A 16,173-nucleotide genomic window follows, 5' to 3' on the forward strand; every position below is an offset into this window, starting at 1 on the left:
ATTTAAAGACTCAATTAAGATATAAAAAAAAGGAACCACTTATTTAAGAAAATCAACATAAATAGGAACTATGATTAAACCAAACATATTATTAGAAGAGGAGCTTGTTGATATTATCAAAGTATACTAAGTGACTGTAGAGAAAAGTTTTACTTCTTTAAAAAAAAATCTTAAGTCGACAACGTTTATTTTCTTTTCTTGATTTTTTTTAACTTAAAACTTTTAAAAAATCATGTTTTTCAATAAATCTTTTATCTAAGTTTTTCATAAGTTATTCCCTTAATTTAAATTTTTTAAATTAAAATAATAAAAAAATTACTGCACTAAACCCATCACTATCACCATCATCGTCCTCATGTTAAACCATTTAACATGAAAACTAAAAGTTTTAATACAATATATTACATTAGTTTTTTTTCTTGTAAACATTATATAAACATTCCTAATAATATTAAACTAATCAAACACGTTTTCATCATTTTAAGAAAGGTTTAAACCCTCCCTTGGTCCTCAAGTTTGTATGGAAATCTCAGTTCGGTCCTCGTTTTTTCATCTGTCTCAATTGGGTCATATTTTTTGTAAAAATGAGCACATTGTACCATAACCGTTAAGTGGTGTGAGACGACGTTAAATTGATATGAGCTGGATTTTTTCATTTAGCGACGTGGCATTGCTTGAATGTTTTAGCTTCTCTCGGAATCACCTGCCATAAATTCAGATGATTAATAACAAAATTAACTATTTTTACGGCTAATACGTTGTTAAGTATACAAGTATACCTTAAAGTCGTTGTTAATGATCATGCCGATGAGGCAAAAGAGAGTGGCGGAGAAGCACATCACGAACTGAATCTCCATGACAAGGGAATAGGTAATGGGTTGTTTGGTTTTTTTGTACACCAACTCCACCATGGGTAACACGAAGCCGTACAATGCTGCAGCGATTACTGTCATCACGAACCCCATCACGTAGGCCTTCACGGACTCGCCGGGGGGGCGGTCTCCGCTGCTGTGGAGCGCTAGAACGCCTGCGCCAACGGTAAGCAAAACTACTGCGTTCACGGAGTACGAGGTGAACTTCTGGCGCACCAGCAGGAACGCGAACAGGGCGGTGAAGCCGAGTTGTGTGGCGATGATGAGTGATGACGTGGACATGGGGAGGCACGCCACGCCGTAGGCGTAGAGATAGTCGTCGAGGCCGGTGAGGACTCCGATGAAGACGGAGGCCGTGAGGATAGGGGGTTTCATGGAGACCGGACTGGGTTTAGCGGTCCCCGCCGCTGCGCGGCGGCGGAAGTAAGAGACGGCGAGGGGGAGTAGCATGAAGGGGAAGCCGGCTGTTTCGAGGAAGCTGGAAAGCCAGACACGGTTCCCGCCACGGAGGAAGTAGAGACGCATAACGAGGGGGCCGATTGGACATTGTGTTTTAGTGCACAATGCCACGTCCCTAAATGAAAAAATCCAGCTCATATCAATTTAACGCCGTCTCACACCACTTAATGGTTATGGTACAATGTGCTCATTTTTACAAAAAATATGACTCAATTGAGACAGATGAAAAAACGAGGACCGAACTGAGATTTTCATACAAACTTGAGGACCAACGGAGGGTTTAAACCTTCTAAGAAATTATAATATTGGACAGAAAATGATCACGATGAAGTAATTTTTTTATTAAAATTTTGTCTATACAAATCGTAAAAAATTTAATTCTTGTCCACATCGTTAAGAAACACAACTAACTAATTTGAAATTTAATCCTCGTTAGTTAATGAAGAATAATTTAGCTAACAAAAATTACAAGTAGCTAATAAGTGTCTTGAGTATTGCAGGTATTTTGTAATTACACTTCAAATAGAAAGGACAATGATTGTGATGTGAAATTTAAAGCTTGTGCATGGATCCTCCATTGAAGACAAGGAAGTCAAAAGAATATGAAAGAAGAATGTTAAAAAGAAAAACAAAGAACATTACGTGAGGTTATTCCATGAAACGTCAAACATTGTTTGGTAGGTCATAGATTTTGATTGATGGAGAGGAAATACAATGTTCATTCATATTTTCTTTTTATCTAAAAGGGCTTCCAAAACAAATCTTCTTCACCGTCTAAGAATGAAATCTTTGGCCCCACACTCCAACATGCTTCTTATAATTATCACTCGATCGATTTATCAACTTGCCCTATTTGTTTTTTTATACCAGGTGAGTCATTTCACAACCTACAAGAATAAAATAATCATTTAAAAAGTAAATTTTTACATTTATAAAAAAAGAAATTGAAATGTAATGTTAAATGGATGTAAAAAAACTTTAAGTGTTAAAATATCATTGTATTTCATTTCATGGCTTAAAGAGGGAGGGAATATGGTTACATATGAAATGATATCTTTCATTTTGGTTTTATGAAAACAAAGGAGGTGAGAGTTATTTATTGGGCACAATATTCTTATATATCTTGTATTTTTTAACCCTGTGGATTACCAAGTTACATATGGAAAAGTATATTTATGTGCTTTTTTTGTATTTAGGATGGGAAATGAATCGTGAGTAAGGGTATATAAATTTGCTTATACACTGTAAAAAGTTTTTGTTATGGTTCATGATGTCAGACTCATTGTATTTTTTATGAAGATTATTATCATATAACTTTTGTAAAAGGTTAGAGCATTTTGCTCTACTATAATTATTATTTAATTTGTTTTATAAACTTTTTTATTTGATTAATTAATATTTCTTATCATTTCATTAAAATAAGGATTAAATATGTTTTTGATTCTTTATTTTTTAACAAAAAATTAAATTCATCAATTTCTAAAACATTGGCTTAAGTCCTCCAATTTTAGAAATATATGAATTTAGTCATTTTAACTAAATTTTATTAAGTTTAATATGATGTTTCAAACACATCTCATGATAACATTTGAGTTGTTTATATTATTTGACACTAGTGCCGTCAAAATGGGTTGAAACCCGTGAGCCAACCCGGCTCACCATGGGTTTGAGTCGGGTTGGGTTGAAAAAAAATGCAAAATTTTTTATGCGAGCCAATTTTGACCCGGCTCACTAAGAACCCGGCTCACACGGGTTGAATCCGTGGTGGGTCGGGTTGGCTCACCAACCCACCAATTTTTTTTAATTAAATTAAATTAATTATTCAAATCTTATTTTATTATTGAAATCAAATTAATTAAATTAATTATTCAAAATGTACAACCTTTACTTAGCAATAGCCTTTTCCGTTGTTGTCTCTCCAAAAGTTTCCCTCTACAAATAAAACCCTAAGATTATAGATTGAATAATATTATAGATGGAGATAAAGAAGAAGATACTTCAAGAGAGCATAATACTGTGAATTTATCCATTCAGGTTTCCAATTTAATAAATGAATAATATTATAGATTGGATAATTCAACAATATATCATTTGTTTTATCTTGTTTTTAGACCTATCTACAAGACTGACAATTTTATCTTGTGTTATATATTTTTGTTAACAACTATATGTAATTTCTTGGTCAAACGATTGTGTATGTCTCATTAAACTAAATTGGCAAAATTTTATGCTTGATAGCTTAGAATATATATAACAATATATTTCTTTTGTTTCATTTTCTTTTATATCAATTGGTCAAATTATTATTGTTTCAATTTGATCGATCAAAGTAATATGTTATAAGAATCTGAGAAGAAAAGGGTGAAAAAAAGTTAATTAAGTGAGCCAATGAGTCAACCCGTTTAACCCACCAACCCGTGATGGGTTGGGTCGGGTTCAAATTTTTTCGACTCGCTAATAAATGAGCTGGGTTGGGTTGGCTCACTAAGTGACCAACCCGTGGTGGGTCAGGTCGGGTCGGGCCGGATTACCCGTTTTGACAGCTCTATTTGACACATTTCCACTGTGTTAATTGAGAAACACATTTCAATTTAGTTAAAAGAACTAAATATACACATTTATAAAGTTTGTAGGTTAAATTGAATCAAAATTTTGAAGATGACTAATTTAAATTTTTATTAAAAATTAAAAGACAAAAAATGTGACATCCCAATTATATAGAAAGCGTATATAATAAAGATGTCCACATGCATAATATAGGAAAGCAGTTGAGAGTCAATAGGATTACAGTCATCCGATAAGTAACTTCAGAATATAACTTAAACTCCAAAAATATATAAAATAAAAGTTGAAACGGGAATTAGTATTTCAGAGTCGCCAATTAGACTAATAGCATCCTAGGAGACTAGGCAGCAGCATTATCCTCAATTTCCAGAGTTGTCTCCAAAGGGACCTCCTCGCCATCTGCTCCCATCCAAGTGGATGATCATCGCAAAAAGAAACATACACAAGCAATACAAACAAGCAAGGGTGAGCTAGATACAAAAATCATGTTAATCAATCACATACGACATGCAAAAGCCACTTATCTATAGCACATTGACATCACAAGACCCATTGCTTTATAGATCGACTCGTCCGGACCAAAATGATTACCGAGCTATGGCAGGTTATGCACTCGTGGTGGCCTCTACTGCTTTGCAAAGCCGTTGCCAATGGGTTCCACCCTACCACACTCACGAGGTTAGTCCGTTCCACGCCCTGGAGCATACTGGAAGCCTCCAAGACTAGGACCTCCTGCTACTCCTCACCACATGGATCAATCCTCTCTACTTGAGAATGAAAGACCATTGGAGTGTCAGGAAAACCCCCAAGACTGAGCTACCATGCAATCATTCTACACACCACCTGAGCACCACCATGTATCCTCTCCTTGAGGACCATGGAATTACGTTCATGGACCATACTGACACTTTGAAACTTAACCCATACATGAATATCCAGATACCATCATATTATCACATCATTTTATGCATTCCAAACACTGCACACATTAGAATCAATCAAGATAGAGAACAAAAGAATAGGCTTGACCCGAATGAATTCCCACAGCGCATCCTACTCGCAAGGCGAGACAGAAGGATCTCGCACAGCGCACCTTAGTTCGCATAGCGAATTAAGTCGCAACATACATCAGACTTCAAACCTCTCGCATAGCGCACCCAGGTTGCTATGCAGAAACCCAGACCGAGACCAACCTCCCCAAAGTTCTCGCTATGCGCCCCACTCGCCCTTCGAATTAAATGGGCAGTGATCCCAGACCACTACCAGTCGCTTAGCGACAGGATTCGCCATGGCGAGTCCATAAACAGTGAGCATCACTCTCTGGTAATTCGCACAGCGCACCAGCTCACACGAAAAAATTCCAAGACAGTGAGCACCCCATGCAGGGTCTCGCTATGCGAGGCAGCTCGCATGGCGACACTGCATAACCTGCAGAACGCAAGTTCTGCAGAATCACACACTCACACTAATCCTTACCATTTCTAGGACTCTTGGCTAACTTCTAAGACTTCCAATTCGATTATTAAGTGTAATTATACTTGTATAGATGATCCAAATCCTCCCCAGTACTAATCTAAAGTGATTAAACCCAGTCTTACCTTTTAAAACATCAATCCCTGCAACTTATGGACCCAATCTCATTTCAATCATTTGCCAAAGACTTGCTCAGCTCTCTGACCCCTCACCAGTTCCATTGACTCATCTTAACTAACCCAACTGCCCAATTGGTCACCGGAGAAGAACCCAACGTCTGAACGCATCAAACTCACCTTCGCCGCCAGCACATATGACTAGTCACAACTGACTGGACCAGGCCAGGGCTGCTCTATGATCAGGGATGTGCCAACTCAAGTTTTTAAGGTTCTTCTATCCTACCAACAACATGCTCTCAACCAATCACAATTGATCCCCCAAACTGTTCCAACACTGTAAACTCATCCTAGACCTTTGTTACTCAAAATCACTATGTCACTTTCCTTAATTTGACCCTTAGAGGCTACCAAATTGCTAAATCACTTATCTGATTAATACTACAATGGAGTCTCACCCCCAACCACTTCCCATACGTGAAATATACAACAACTAATTTCCCACCAGTCACATTCATAAATTCCACATTTAAATCTCAACAATTGCACAGTTCAGTTCATGTCATCCAATCAACTTAAAGATCAAACACACAGTTCAAAACAGTACAACATTTCAGAGTACAACATATTTATATTTATCAAACAGAATCAAGCACTCCATTCAAAGGTAAATAACTAGCTCCCCTTACCTTGAGGTTGAGCAGTACAGCCAACTAGAGTGCCCTAACAGCGCCTTCACAGAGAAAACCCAAACAGTGCCCTACAACCACCTAAATGGTGATGAAAACAGCTCTTAGAGCTAGAATAGACAGAGAATCAAAATGAGCTTTATGCAACCAGTAAAGTTGTATGCCCTAAGGTCAAGAAGAGTGGAGAATTTGACTTACCCGTCCAAATGAAAATCTAATCGGATAGAAAGGAAGCTCTCAGCTCCGTGAGCGAAAGAACGCCACCTAACGGGAAATGCAACGGTTCAAATGAGTGTAAGGGTAGAGAGAAGGCAGAGAAGGAAGAAGAAGTTGAGTTTAGAGAGAGAAAGGAAAACTGGAATTTGGTTCAGAGTTGGGAAAATGAAGGAACCCTTTCTAAGGTCATGGTGCCTTTGGCCCTTTGGGTCTGGCTGCCCCAGAAAATAAGGCCCAATGGCCCATACAGTTTTCCAGGACCTTACAAAAAATACATTTAATATTTAAAATAATTTCATATTTACATGTTAAAATATTATTTTTAAATTAATAATTAAATTTAAATTATTTAAATTGTTATATATATTATTATATATTTAATCTTTGAAATAATATAATATAAAAAAATTAATTATTTAAATTATTTTTTATTCTAATTTTTAATTTATAAAAGCGAGACAACATTAAAATTGTGTTTGGTTGGAGGCTGAGATTGGAGACCAAGGAGAAAGAATCGTAAACCATCCATGTAGTTTACTCAAGAGAGCTGTACCCATTTGATCATCATTGGTGGGTTGATGCACCTTCACATGACTGGTTTCAAATGGAGATTGAAGATGGAGACTTTGAAGAAGAAGCTGTAATTCATTCCAATGGACCTGTAACCCATTCCAATGGTGGCCGTAACCGATTCCACATTCAGCTGGAGTTTATTCCAGCTAGTGCATTGCAGCCCCTTACCCGATTCTATGGAGGAGTAACCGATTCCAGGGGACATGTAATTGAATCCACCATGTGTATTGGAGCTTCAAATGGTGTCCATGCACACGTTAAGGAGTGAGGTTGCAATACATTACTTAACCCATTTTTTTGTTTTGGAGGTGATCGGAAGTGAAACGTAGAGGTGGTCTTCGTGGAGTTTGTGAACTTGTGTTGGATCTATGACTTTACTTAAATAATATTTTATTTTAAATTTTTATTAATTTTAATATCTTTTAATATTTAATATCTTTTATCAATAAATATGTTATTAATAAATATTATTTTATATTACCTTTACACATTTGGTTAATCTTCCATTTCTATCCATTAAAACATTATTTTTATCTATCATATTCGTTAAATTCTACATAAATTTTCATAAACTTTACTTCTAAATTCACTCGCAATCACTTTCGTATCTTTTTAAAAAAAAAACAACAAATCTCCTCAAATTCATCTAATCTCTCCTTCCTGTGAACACACCCTAAGGATGTGTTCACTTGAGGAAGATAATTTAAGAGAGAGTGGATGAATTTGAAAGTAAATTGTGTGCTTTTTTTAAAAAATTTGGAAGTGATTAAGAGTTTATTTGAAAATAAAGTTTGTTGGAGTTTATGTTGGATTTGACTAATGTAATAGATTAAAAAAATATTTTAATTGATAGAAAATGAAGATTACTAAATTGCTTTTAGTGATAATAATAATATAAAATAGGTTTAAATCCTCATTTGGTCCTCGTATTTGTGTGTCAATCTCAAATCGGGTCAATGAAAACTTAACGAAGAGGGCTTAATTGGCACATTTTTATAAGTTTATGAACCCGATGAGACCGAAAAAAAAACGATGACCCACTTGACATTGACACACAAATATGAGGACCAAACGAGGGTTTAAACCTATAAAACAATATTTATGAATAATATATTTATTGATAAAAATTATTTTAAATAATAAAATAATAACATAATTAATACAATATATATTTTTTTAGGAAATTGAAATATTTTTGTTTAAAAAATATTCTTTTCAGAATTTAATTTAGTCATAAGTGGTATTATTCATTGTTTTTAGGTTTAATACCTATTTTGGTCCCTCAGTTTGTAGGGTGTGTTCAAAGTTGTCCTCCTTTTTTTCAAAAGTTCACAATCGTCCTATATTTTGCAAAAACCATTCACGTTAGTCCTTTTTGCTTATGACATTAAAAAATTAACGGCAAAGTTGCTTACCTGGCGAAACCTGAATGAGTTGTACAGTTTATTTATTACGTGGCATTCTCGGTTTCTTCGTTCTGCATTTCTTTCACTCTTCTACACCTTCCTTCTCCTCCTCTTCTCTCTGGTGGAAAAACTTTTTCTCTCCACTTCCTCAAACTCCACCATTTCTTCCTACCTCTATGCCCTCACCCTACATCCTCACCTTGTCGGAACAAATCAAATTTTGAATTTGTGTTTTAAAATATACAAAGGTTAAATTTATGCCTTATCTTTAGACAGTTCAAAGTTGCAAAATCCATGAAAATATGAATAAAACCTAATGCTGATAGCACTAAAAGATTACCAAATACAACTTCATTCATATATTCTTGACCAAAATATTTATGAAATAGTTTAGAACACCGGAAGTCGGTAAACTGTAGGGTCTCAACATATCACTAACCGAAAATGTTGAGAACCTTTTTCAACAACATAGGAGAAAATTATTAAAAGGGATAAACACAACCAGACATTTTTCACTGTTTTGTTTAATTATTCATATACACATAATAATTCAGGGTTTTGTTCATCATCTGCTAAACCCAAGCATATGAATTCCGCTACTTCATCTTATAAGCCAGGAGCTACAAATAAAAATCGTGCGGAAGGGCGGGGAGATGGGGCGCGGCGCAGTAGTGGAGAAAGAGGAGGCGCACGGGACGACGACGATGTTGGTTTACAGCAAGGGTGAGACACTGGGATTAGAAGATAGTGAGATTTTTTATCCCAGTAAAACAAAATTGAATAAACATAAATAAAAATAGGTTAAATTATGTATGAAGCAGCATCCGATTAGGGATTAGAGTTTGGGAAAAAGGGATTAGGGTTTGGGAAAGGGGGTAAAGGGGATTAGGGTTTGGGAAGCAGTGCGCGATTATGGATTTCATAGCGGAGAAGAAGGAATCAGAGAACAACAGTGCCAATAACCCCGAAAATGCTCATCAAACTTTAGATTCTTCTCAATTAGCGTTGACACTTGATTCAAGCAGCAAAGAAACCAAAGAACAACAATCTCATGAACTCAAAGCTGGTCTTCACCCTCTTAAGGTTTTTCTCCCTTACTTTAATTTTTTGTTTCTTGGCAACTAAATTATAGTGTGATTGGTTAATGGTGACGATGATTATAGTGATTGAAGAAGATGAAGAAGTGTGATAAAGCTTGTGAGTGGAAAAGGGACTGACACGTGGCAGTCTCTTATTGGCTGAGCTTGCCAACTAATTGGACCAATTGAACCGGTCATTTAATTTTGGCCAACAGAGCAACTCTGTCGTTAGTCTTTTAACGCCGTAAGAAAAAAGGATCAATTTAAACTGTTTTTGCAAAATATAGAACGTTTGTGAACTTTTGAAAAAAAGAGGATAACTTTAAACACACTCTAGTCTACAAACTGAGGGACCAAAACAAGTATTAAACCTTGTTTTTATAGTCAAATTGAATATTCATGACAATTGATAACTATAAAACAACTTCAAAAGAGAGGTAGGTGACCTTTGAAATTGAACTTCTTAAATTATCTTCTTTTTGAGGTAACATGCAAGCTAGTTGTATCAAATTAGGAAACACTCAACATGCATCATTCAAAGACATCCCATTCAAACATCTATATAGAAAAAATACAGACTTGGAGCAACTTTTAATCTCTCAAACAAACATCATATTCTCAAACAAACAGAGCATAAAGTCCATATCCCAACCGCTCTTTTTCATGTCTTATAAAGAAAACTAACAAACACGTAAAAAATTAAAAATTCCATCCCACCTATTAAATTTTGACAGCTCAACGCACAAAAACTAACTATATCGTCTCTAATTACAATGGATGACTTTTTTTCTTCTTTCTAATTTTCATTGAACAAGTGAAAAGATTTTTATCCATGTGTCTTGGTGTAATACTAAAGTAATTTTTGGTTCACATTTAGGTGAATACTCTTTATATCTTTATTATCTTGGCATGACTTTAGGTCAACACGTACCTAGATAATAACCCTAGGAACTTGAATTCCAATAAAGTATTGTGTAAGCCTTCAAATAATTATAGAAGAAATAAAAAAAAATAGTTATATCCTTCACAATTATTTTTTCTTTTTAATTAAAGATTTTCCATTGTTAAATATGTAATAAATAGACTCATATACAAAACTAGTAAACCTTGGAGAGGGATCGATACATATAGTACAGAATGTAAATACTCAATATAGATGAACAGATTTCATAAGATAATTTTTTTATAAAAAAATTAAAATGTTTTGTAATTAAATATATTATTTGGATTGGGAATTCTAGAAGATAAAATTTAGAAGCTACGAGAGTATTACTATTATTTAAAATTACATAATCAAATTTATTTGAAAGATAAGAAAATATATTTATTTATCTTCATTTTCTTTACTTCTCACAACTTGTTGTTCATAGATTGTTACTATGGGCTCGTAGGGTACCGATCGGTCTCGACCAGTTCTGCATCCGTTCGGTCTCGACAACTAGTGGTTACCGATCGGTCTCGAACAGTTTCGCATCCGTTCGGTCTCGACAATTATGGGGCAGAGTTAATGCACAATGAATGTGATAACGGCTACCGTTAAACAATTAAGGTTTGCATTTAATGACCATTAAGAGGTAAGTTAATTTAGATTCCTTTAAACTCTATAAATAAGGGTTTAGGTTGGAGGTAGAGGGGGACGAAATTTATACTACAATACGCCCTATTTACGTCCTATTAGGACTTCAATATTAAACTGTAACAAACAGTTCATAAAACAGCTCCTAACTTATTAAACTGTAACAAACAGTTCATAAAACAGCTCCTAACTTGAGCGTCGGAGTGCCTTTTGCAGGTACCTCCCTTCCTTTACAACCGAGCGGGCAATATTGAAGGTGAGCGATCGGACCTGGAGGCCGACTAGCGAAGTGCACCAATCGAAGGTTAGTGTCTCGGTCTCACAAATCTCACCGAAACATAGATCTTGTTGTATATTTGTATTATAATGTTATACTTTTGTATGATTGTTATTGGAGAATGAAATGTATATATGTATAAAAAACATATATATATATATATATATATATATATATATATATATATATATATATATATATATGAATGGAATGAAAGTCCATTGATGATGTGAAAGAGGTAGTTACATCAATGGTAATTGGAGTTGACTTGAGTATAATTTAAGATTGAGTTGTACAGTTCTTAACAATGAGATATGAAGACTTTGTTTATTGCGTATATAATGTAGACAAGGGTATCGTATAAGAATGATAATGTAAAATGGATTATGCATGCTATAACTCACCATCTTCTAAAAATAAAAATAAACTGCAGAGTATGCTAAAGTGTGGATCAACCTGTAATTTTCATTTATTTTAGTTATACTTTCACCTTTAAAAAAACAATATATATATATATATATATATATAATGTCTAATATTTATATTATAATTGTAAATGTATATGAATATTTATGTTTCTTTTTATTTTGTTTTAAGCAAATTTATTACAACTACTTGTAAAATAAAAACTTAAAAAGCCACTTAATTAAGAAGTAAATTAAATTTATTTCTTAAAATAAAGAAGAAAATAACTTATTTCTCCAACTAATACCAATATATTAATTCTATGATGAAATATAGAATTTAATTTTGATAAGCTATCACTATAATTTTTTACAGTATAAAACAACCTTAAATTTACTTCCAAGGAGATGAGGTTAGTGATGTTGGGAGAGGAAACAAATATAAAAATCAAAATCAAAACTAAATTTTATATGCATAAATCCTAAGTTACTGTTATACTAAAATCTACTTTCGATAAAGAAAAACAAAAAGGAAAATCAACAATAAATTCAAGATTTTTCACTCTGCTATAGAAAATAAATATGATTTAAAATAACCCTAAAGATAAATAAAGTAAACAAATCAATCAATCAAATAGAAAACGATTAGGAAAACTAATTATAGATGAAATATTATTTAACATATAAAATTCAATGATTCTTTGTAGTTAGAGAGTATAAGAATATAAAATAGTACTATACTTTCCTCAATTAATCATTTAGTTTGATCTTATTTCATGATGGAATAATAAATAAAATACGTATTAGGTGTACCAAACATCGATAAACCTCAAAAAAATCAATGGAGCTATCAATATTGGACTTGTTCACGATAATCCTCTTTTTTTTTCTTAATTAGTTTAATTCTTGAATCTTAATTAGATGTTCAAAGTTGAAAAATATGTTATTATTCTTATCATCGTCATCATCATTAATGAGAGTTGCAAGGACAAAAGAGAGGAAAAGAAACGTAGGCTTAAGGAACAGTTAACCTCGAACATCAACATCACATTATAAATTCCTAACTTTTTTGCAATGATTCAATAATTGAATCACAAGTTCATTGACATAAAACCTTACGGTAAACTTTGTTAGAAAAAACAATACACTCTTGAATGATCTTTGCACCTCGAATAAATTAAGGGAAAAAAACTAAATGTAAGAAAAATGAATAATAATAAGGTGACACATTTTATATTTATTTAACATACAATTTAAAGATAAAATAATTATAAAAGAATAAATTTTTATATTTTAAAAAAAATAAAGCAAAAAATAAAAAAAAAATATCAAATAAATATATAAAATTTATGAATATTAAAATATTATTTTTTAAGAAAAATACGACTAATCTAAGCATAACAATGAATTCGTGATCGTAGAAGTAATGGAAATAACCATAGAAGAATTTTAAATATGATCCACTGATTATCAGTGCATATGTTTTGGTATTTCCTATATGTTCATAAATTTTAAATCATAAAATACTTACGTGAAAATTACAAAAAAATACCAAATTAAATATCTTTGACTCAAGTTTTAGTCACCCTCTGTTATGATTTTTCTTAATCACAAATTAAGATATAGGTTATGTTTTAATGTTACTTTTTACATAAAAGTAGAGTTTAGTCTTATTAATATATATGTTAGCTAATTTTCATTAGAATTTTAATTTTGTAAATGAATAAAATGAATTCATTTTGATAAAAGAATAATAAAAAATATCAACCAAATCTTTTTTTTTCTTTTTTGTAATCACAAAATTATATTTGAAACCGGAGCTACATGTAAAAGAATGATGGAAATATACATGAAAGATCGAGATGGAAAAGATTTGAGATGATTTTTTTTTTTAAATTGTAAGGATTATTCATTGTTCAAAATAATGACAATTTTGTTATAAAATTATTTATAATGAAGGATTATGACTAATATCATTAATAGATTTGTTAAATTACTCCATAAGACTTAATCTTAATCCACGTGGTTTGGTGTTAAAAAAAGTTGAGAAAATGAAAAAAGTTCACAAATATCCATAAATTCCCGAGTTAAGGACAGTTTATGAGTCTTCTTTTAACATGTTAATATTTTATTTCTAATAATATTCAAAAGTTTTGTGATTATGTAAATATATTAGTCTAATTAATGTTATATGTTAATCATATCTACTGTGTTTAAATCAAATTATGTTATTGTATTGACATCTAGTTTTTTGTTTTTTATTTTATAAATTCAGTTTATTTTTATTCAATTTTGATATGCAAAAATGTTTATGTTTTATAAATTTGATTTTTTTTTATTGATGATTCTTTTAAGAAAAAAACCATTTCTTTTCAAACTGGAGCACACTTATAACATTTTAGATGTCAAAACTAAGTTAGAAGCTTATTTATATACAATCTTTTTTAAATCATTTATCAAAATAAATTCATAAAAATTTAAAAATACAAAAGAATTTAAAAGAAAATATGTTCTTACAATTGTATCCAAATATAAATAATTTACAATTGTTATAACAAGTATATAAAATGAATGGGTTGACATTTTTGTAATCAATAAGAAATTTTTTTTTGTTATAGAAAGTAGACGCGGTGATATTTTTGTAATAAATAAGAAAATTTTCTATATTAGTTTTAATTATAACTAGTATAGAAAGTAGTTTCTTACTTTTTATTCGTAGGCAAAGAGTTTCTAAATCCCTAACCTTCATTCTTCTATTTTTCTTTTCTCACTCTCGCTTGATTCTCCTTCGTCATCATCCAAAAGTGTTCACCAATACCCTAGAAGAGTTATGAAACTCAAAGCTTTAGTCATGGTTTCTTCCTTGATGTAATAAGCGTAGCCATCAAAGTAGTAATAGAGAATGTCTAGCACCATGACTATTTCTATCCAGAGTAATGAAGTGGGAACATTAAAGCTTTGTGACACGTTAGCCACCCACGGAATGAGGAAAGTGTAGACTACATGCATGAAAGGGTTTCCTCGACGATGATGGAAACTATGAGTTTGAATATAAAATTTAAGGTGTAGGAGCTCAGATAGGTAGAGGTGGTAATCAATGACAGTGTTGTTGATAGGGAAGAAGTCGATGTCGAAGCCGTCGAAGAAGAGGTGACGAGGAGGAATGTGAATGTGGTAGATATGAACCACCATCACTTTATTCTTCATCCATAATAACTACCATTTTCAAGTTCTTTATCTTATTCTGCATTAAACCAAATTATAAAGACGTTATTAAAACTCGCACCTTTACTCCTTGTTGATGTGTGGAAAGTGTTGCATAGTGACACTAGTGATTCATGGATAGATGAACTCCTGGAGTATTTGTATGTACTTTTGAAAGATTGGAAAAAAAAGATTTCATTGCTTTTTACGTCAATTCTAAAACCGGTATAGAAAATTTATCATTTATAGAATTGATATACAATTTTTTCTTTAACGAGTATAAAAAGTTTTTTTTACTAATGAGTATATTTAAATTTGAAGACATAATGTAAATTTAGTGCCTTACACTACTTAATACAACAAGAAAAAAAAATTTCCTACTTTCCTACTTTCTTTCAATTATTCAATATTTGTTTTATATTATTTGATATAACATAATAAAAAAATTCTACTTTCCTTCATTATTTTATACTTTCAACTAACTAGATCAAGAAAATTAATTTATCCAAACTTATAAGATAAATCATAAAATTGTGCATTAAACAACACTAATACATTATCTAGTTGATAATGACTCCAAATATAATCACTTTGAATAATTTGATTTTTAATTTTCTAGGAGATGGAGTACCAATCAATTTTGATATATATTTACTCATGAAATATAAGTTTGATTATAATTTTCATAATTGTGTGGTTGTCACACAAAGTGTTTTAAGAAGATTATGAGCAAAACAAAGGAAACCTTCGAGATATATAATTTGAAAAGAAGTAAAAATCATGACATGATATTCAACTACTAGACTGAACTACAACATGATTTTTACCATGTCAAGCCAAAAGGTTACCCTCTAATAAACATACAATAAACATTATTAGATTTTCCAAAGCATATTTTCAATCCCATCATAATCATTATTAACATTTTATTTATGTATGGTCATTCTTGGTTAGTAAAATCACTTGTTATAATTCAATTAAATCCAAACTTGTTATTTATTATAATATGCGCAAATATTAAGTAAATCCAAACTAATTATCTATAACTCAATTAAATCATAGAAACTTGTTATTTCAACTTCAATAATTAAAACCTACACAAACATCTCACAAATATAAACATTTATATCATTTTCTGAATGATCATAAATTTTTATAATGGATTAAGGATAATTTTCCTTCCATGAAGTTACTTGCTCCAAATAATGGCTAAGGGAGTTGAAAAAAGTGTACCAAAATTTTAGAGACTTAAAACAACATAATC

At 31.9% G+C, this 16,173-nt stretch overlaps 1 protein-coding gene across 1 annotated transcript; it reads right to left on the reverse strand.

Annotated features, from left to right (window-relative positions):
* Positions 1-652: 652 nt before the first annotated feature.
* LOC108327213 (purine permease 1) lies at positions 653-1,469 on the reverse strand. The gene is made up of 2 exons (XM_052872469.1): positions 780-1,469; positions 653-703 (listed from the first exon to the last, which is right to left on the reverse strand). The coding sequence occupies exons 1-2, from the start codon at positions 1,467-1,469 to the stop codon at positions 653-655; spliced, it is 741 nt and encodes a 246-aa protein (XP_052728429.1).
* Between the last annotated feature and the right edge of the window lie 14,704 nt (positions 1,470-16,173).

This window comes from Vigna angularis, chromosome 2 (assembly GCF_016808095.1).
Source record: "Vigna angularis cultivar LongXiaoDou No.4 chromosome 2, ASM1680809v1, whole genome shotgun sequence".
NCBI classification, from domain to species: Eukaryota; Viridiplantae; Streptophyta; class Magnoliopsida; order Fabales; family Fabaceae; genus Vigna; species Vigna angularis.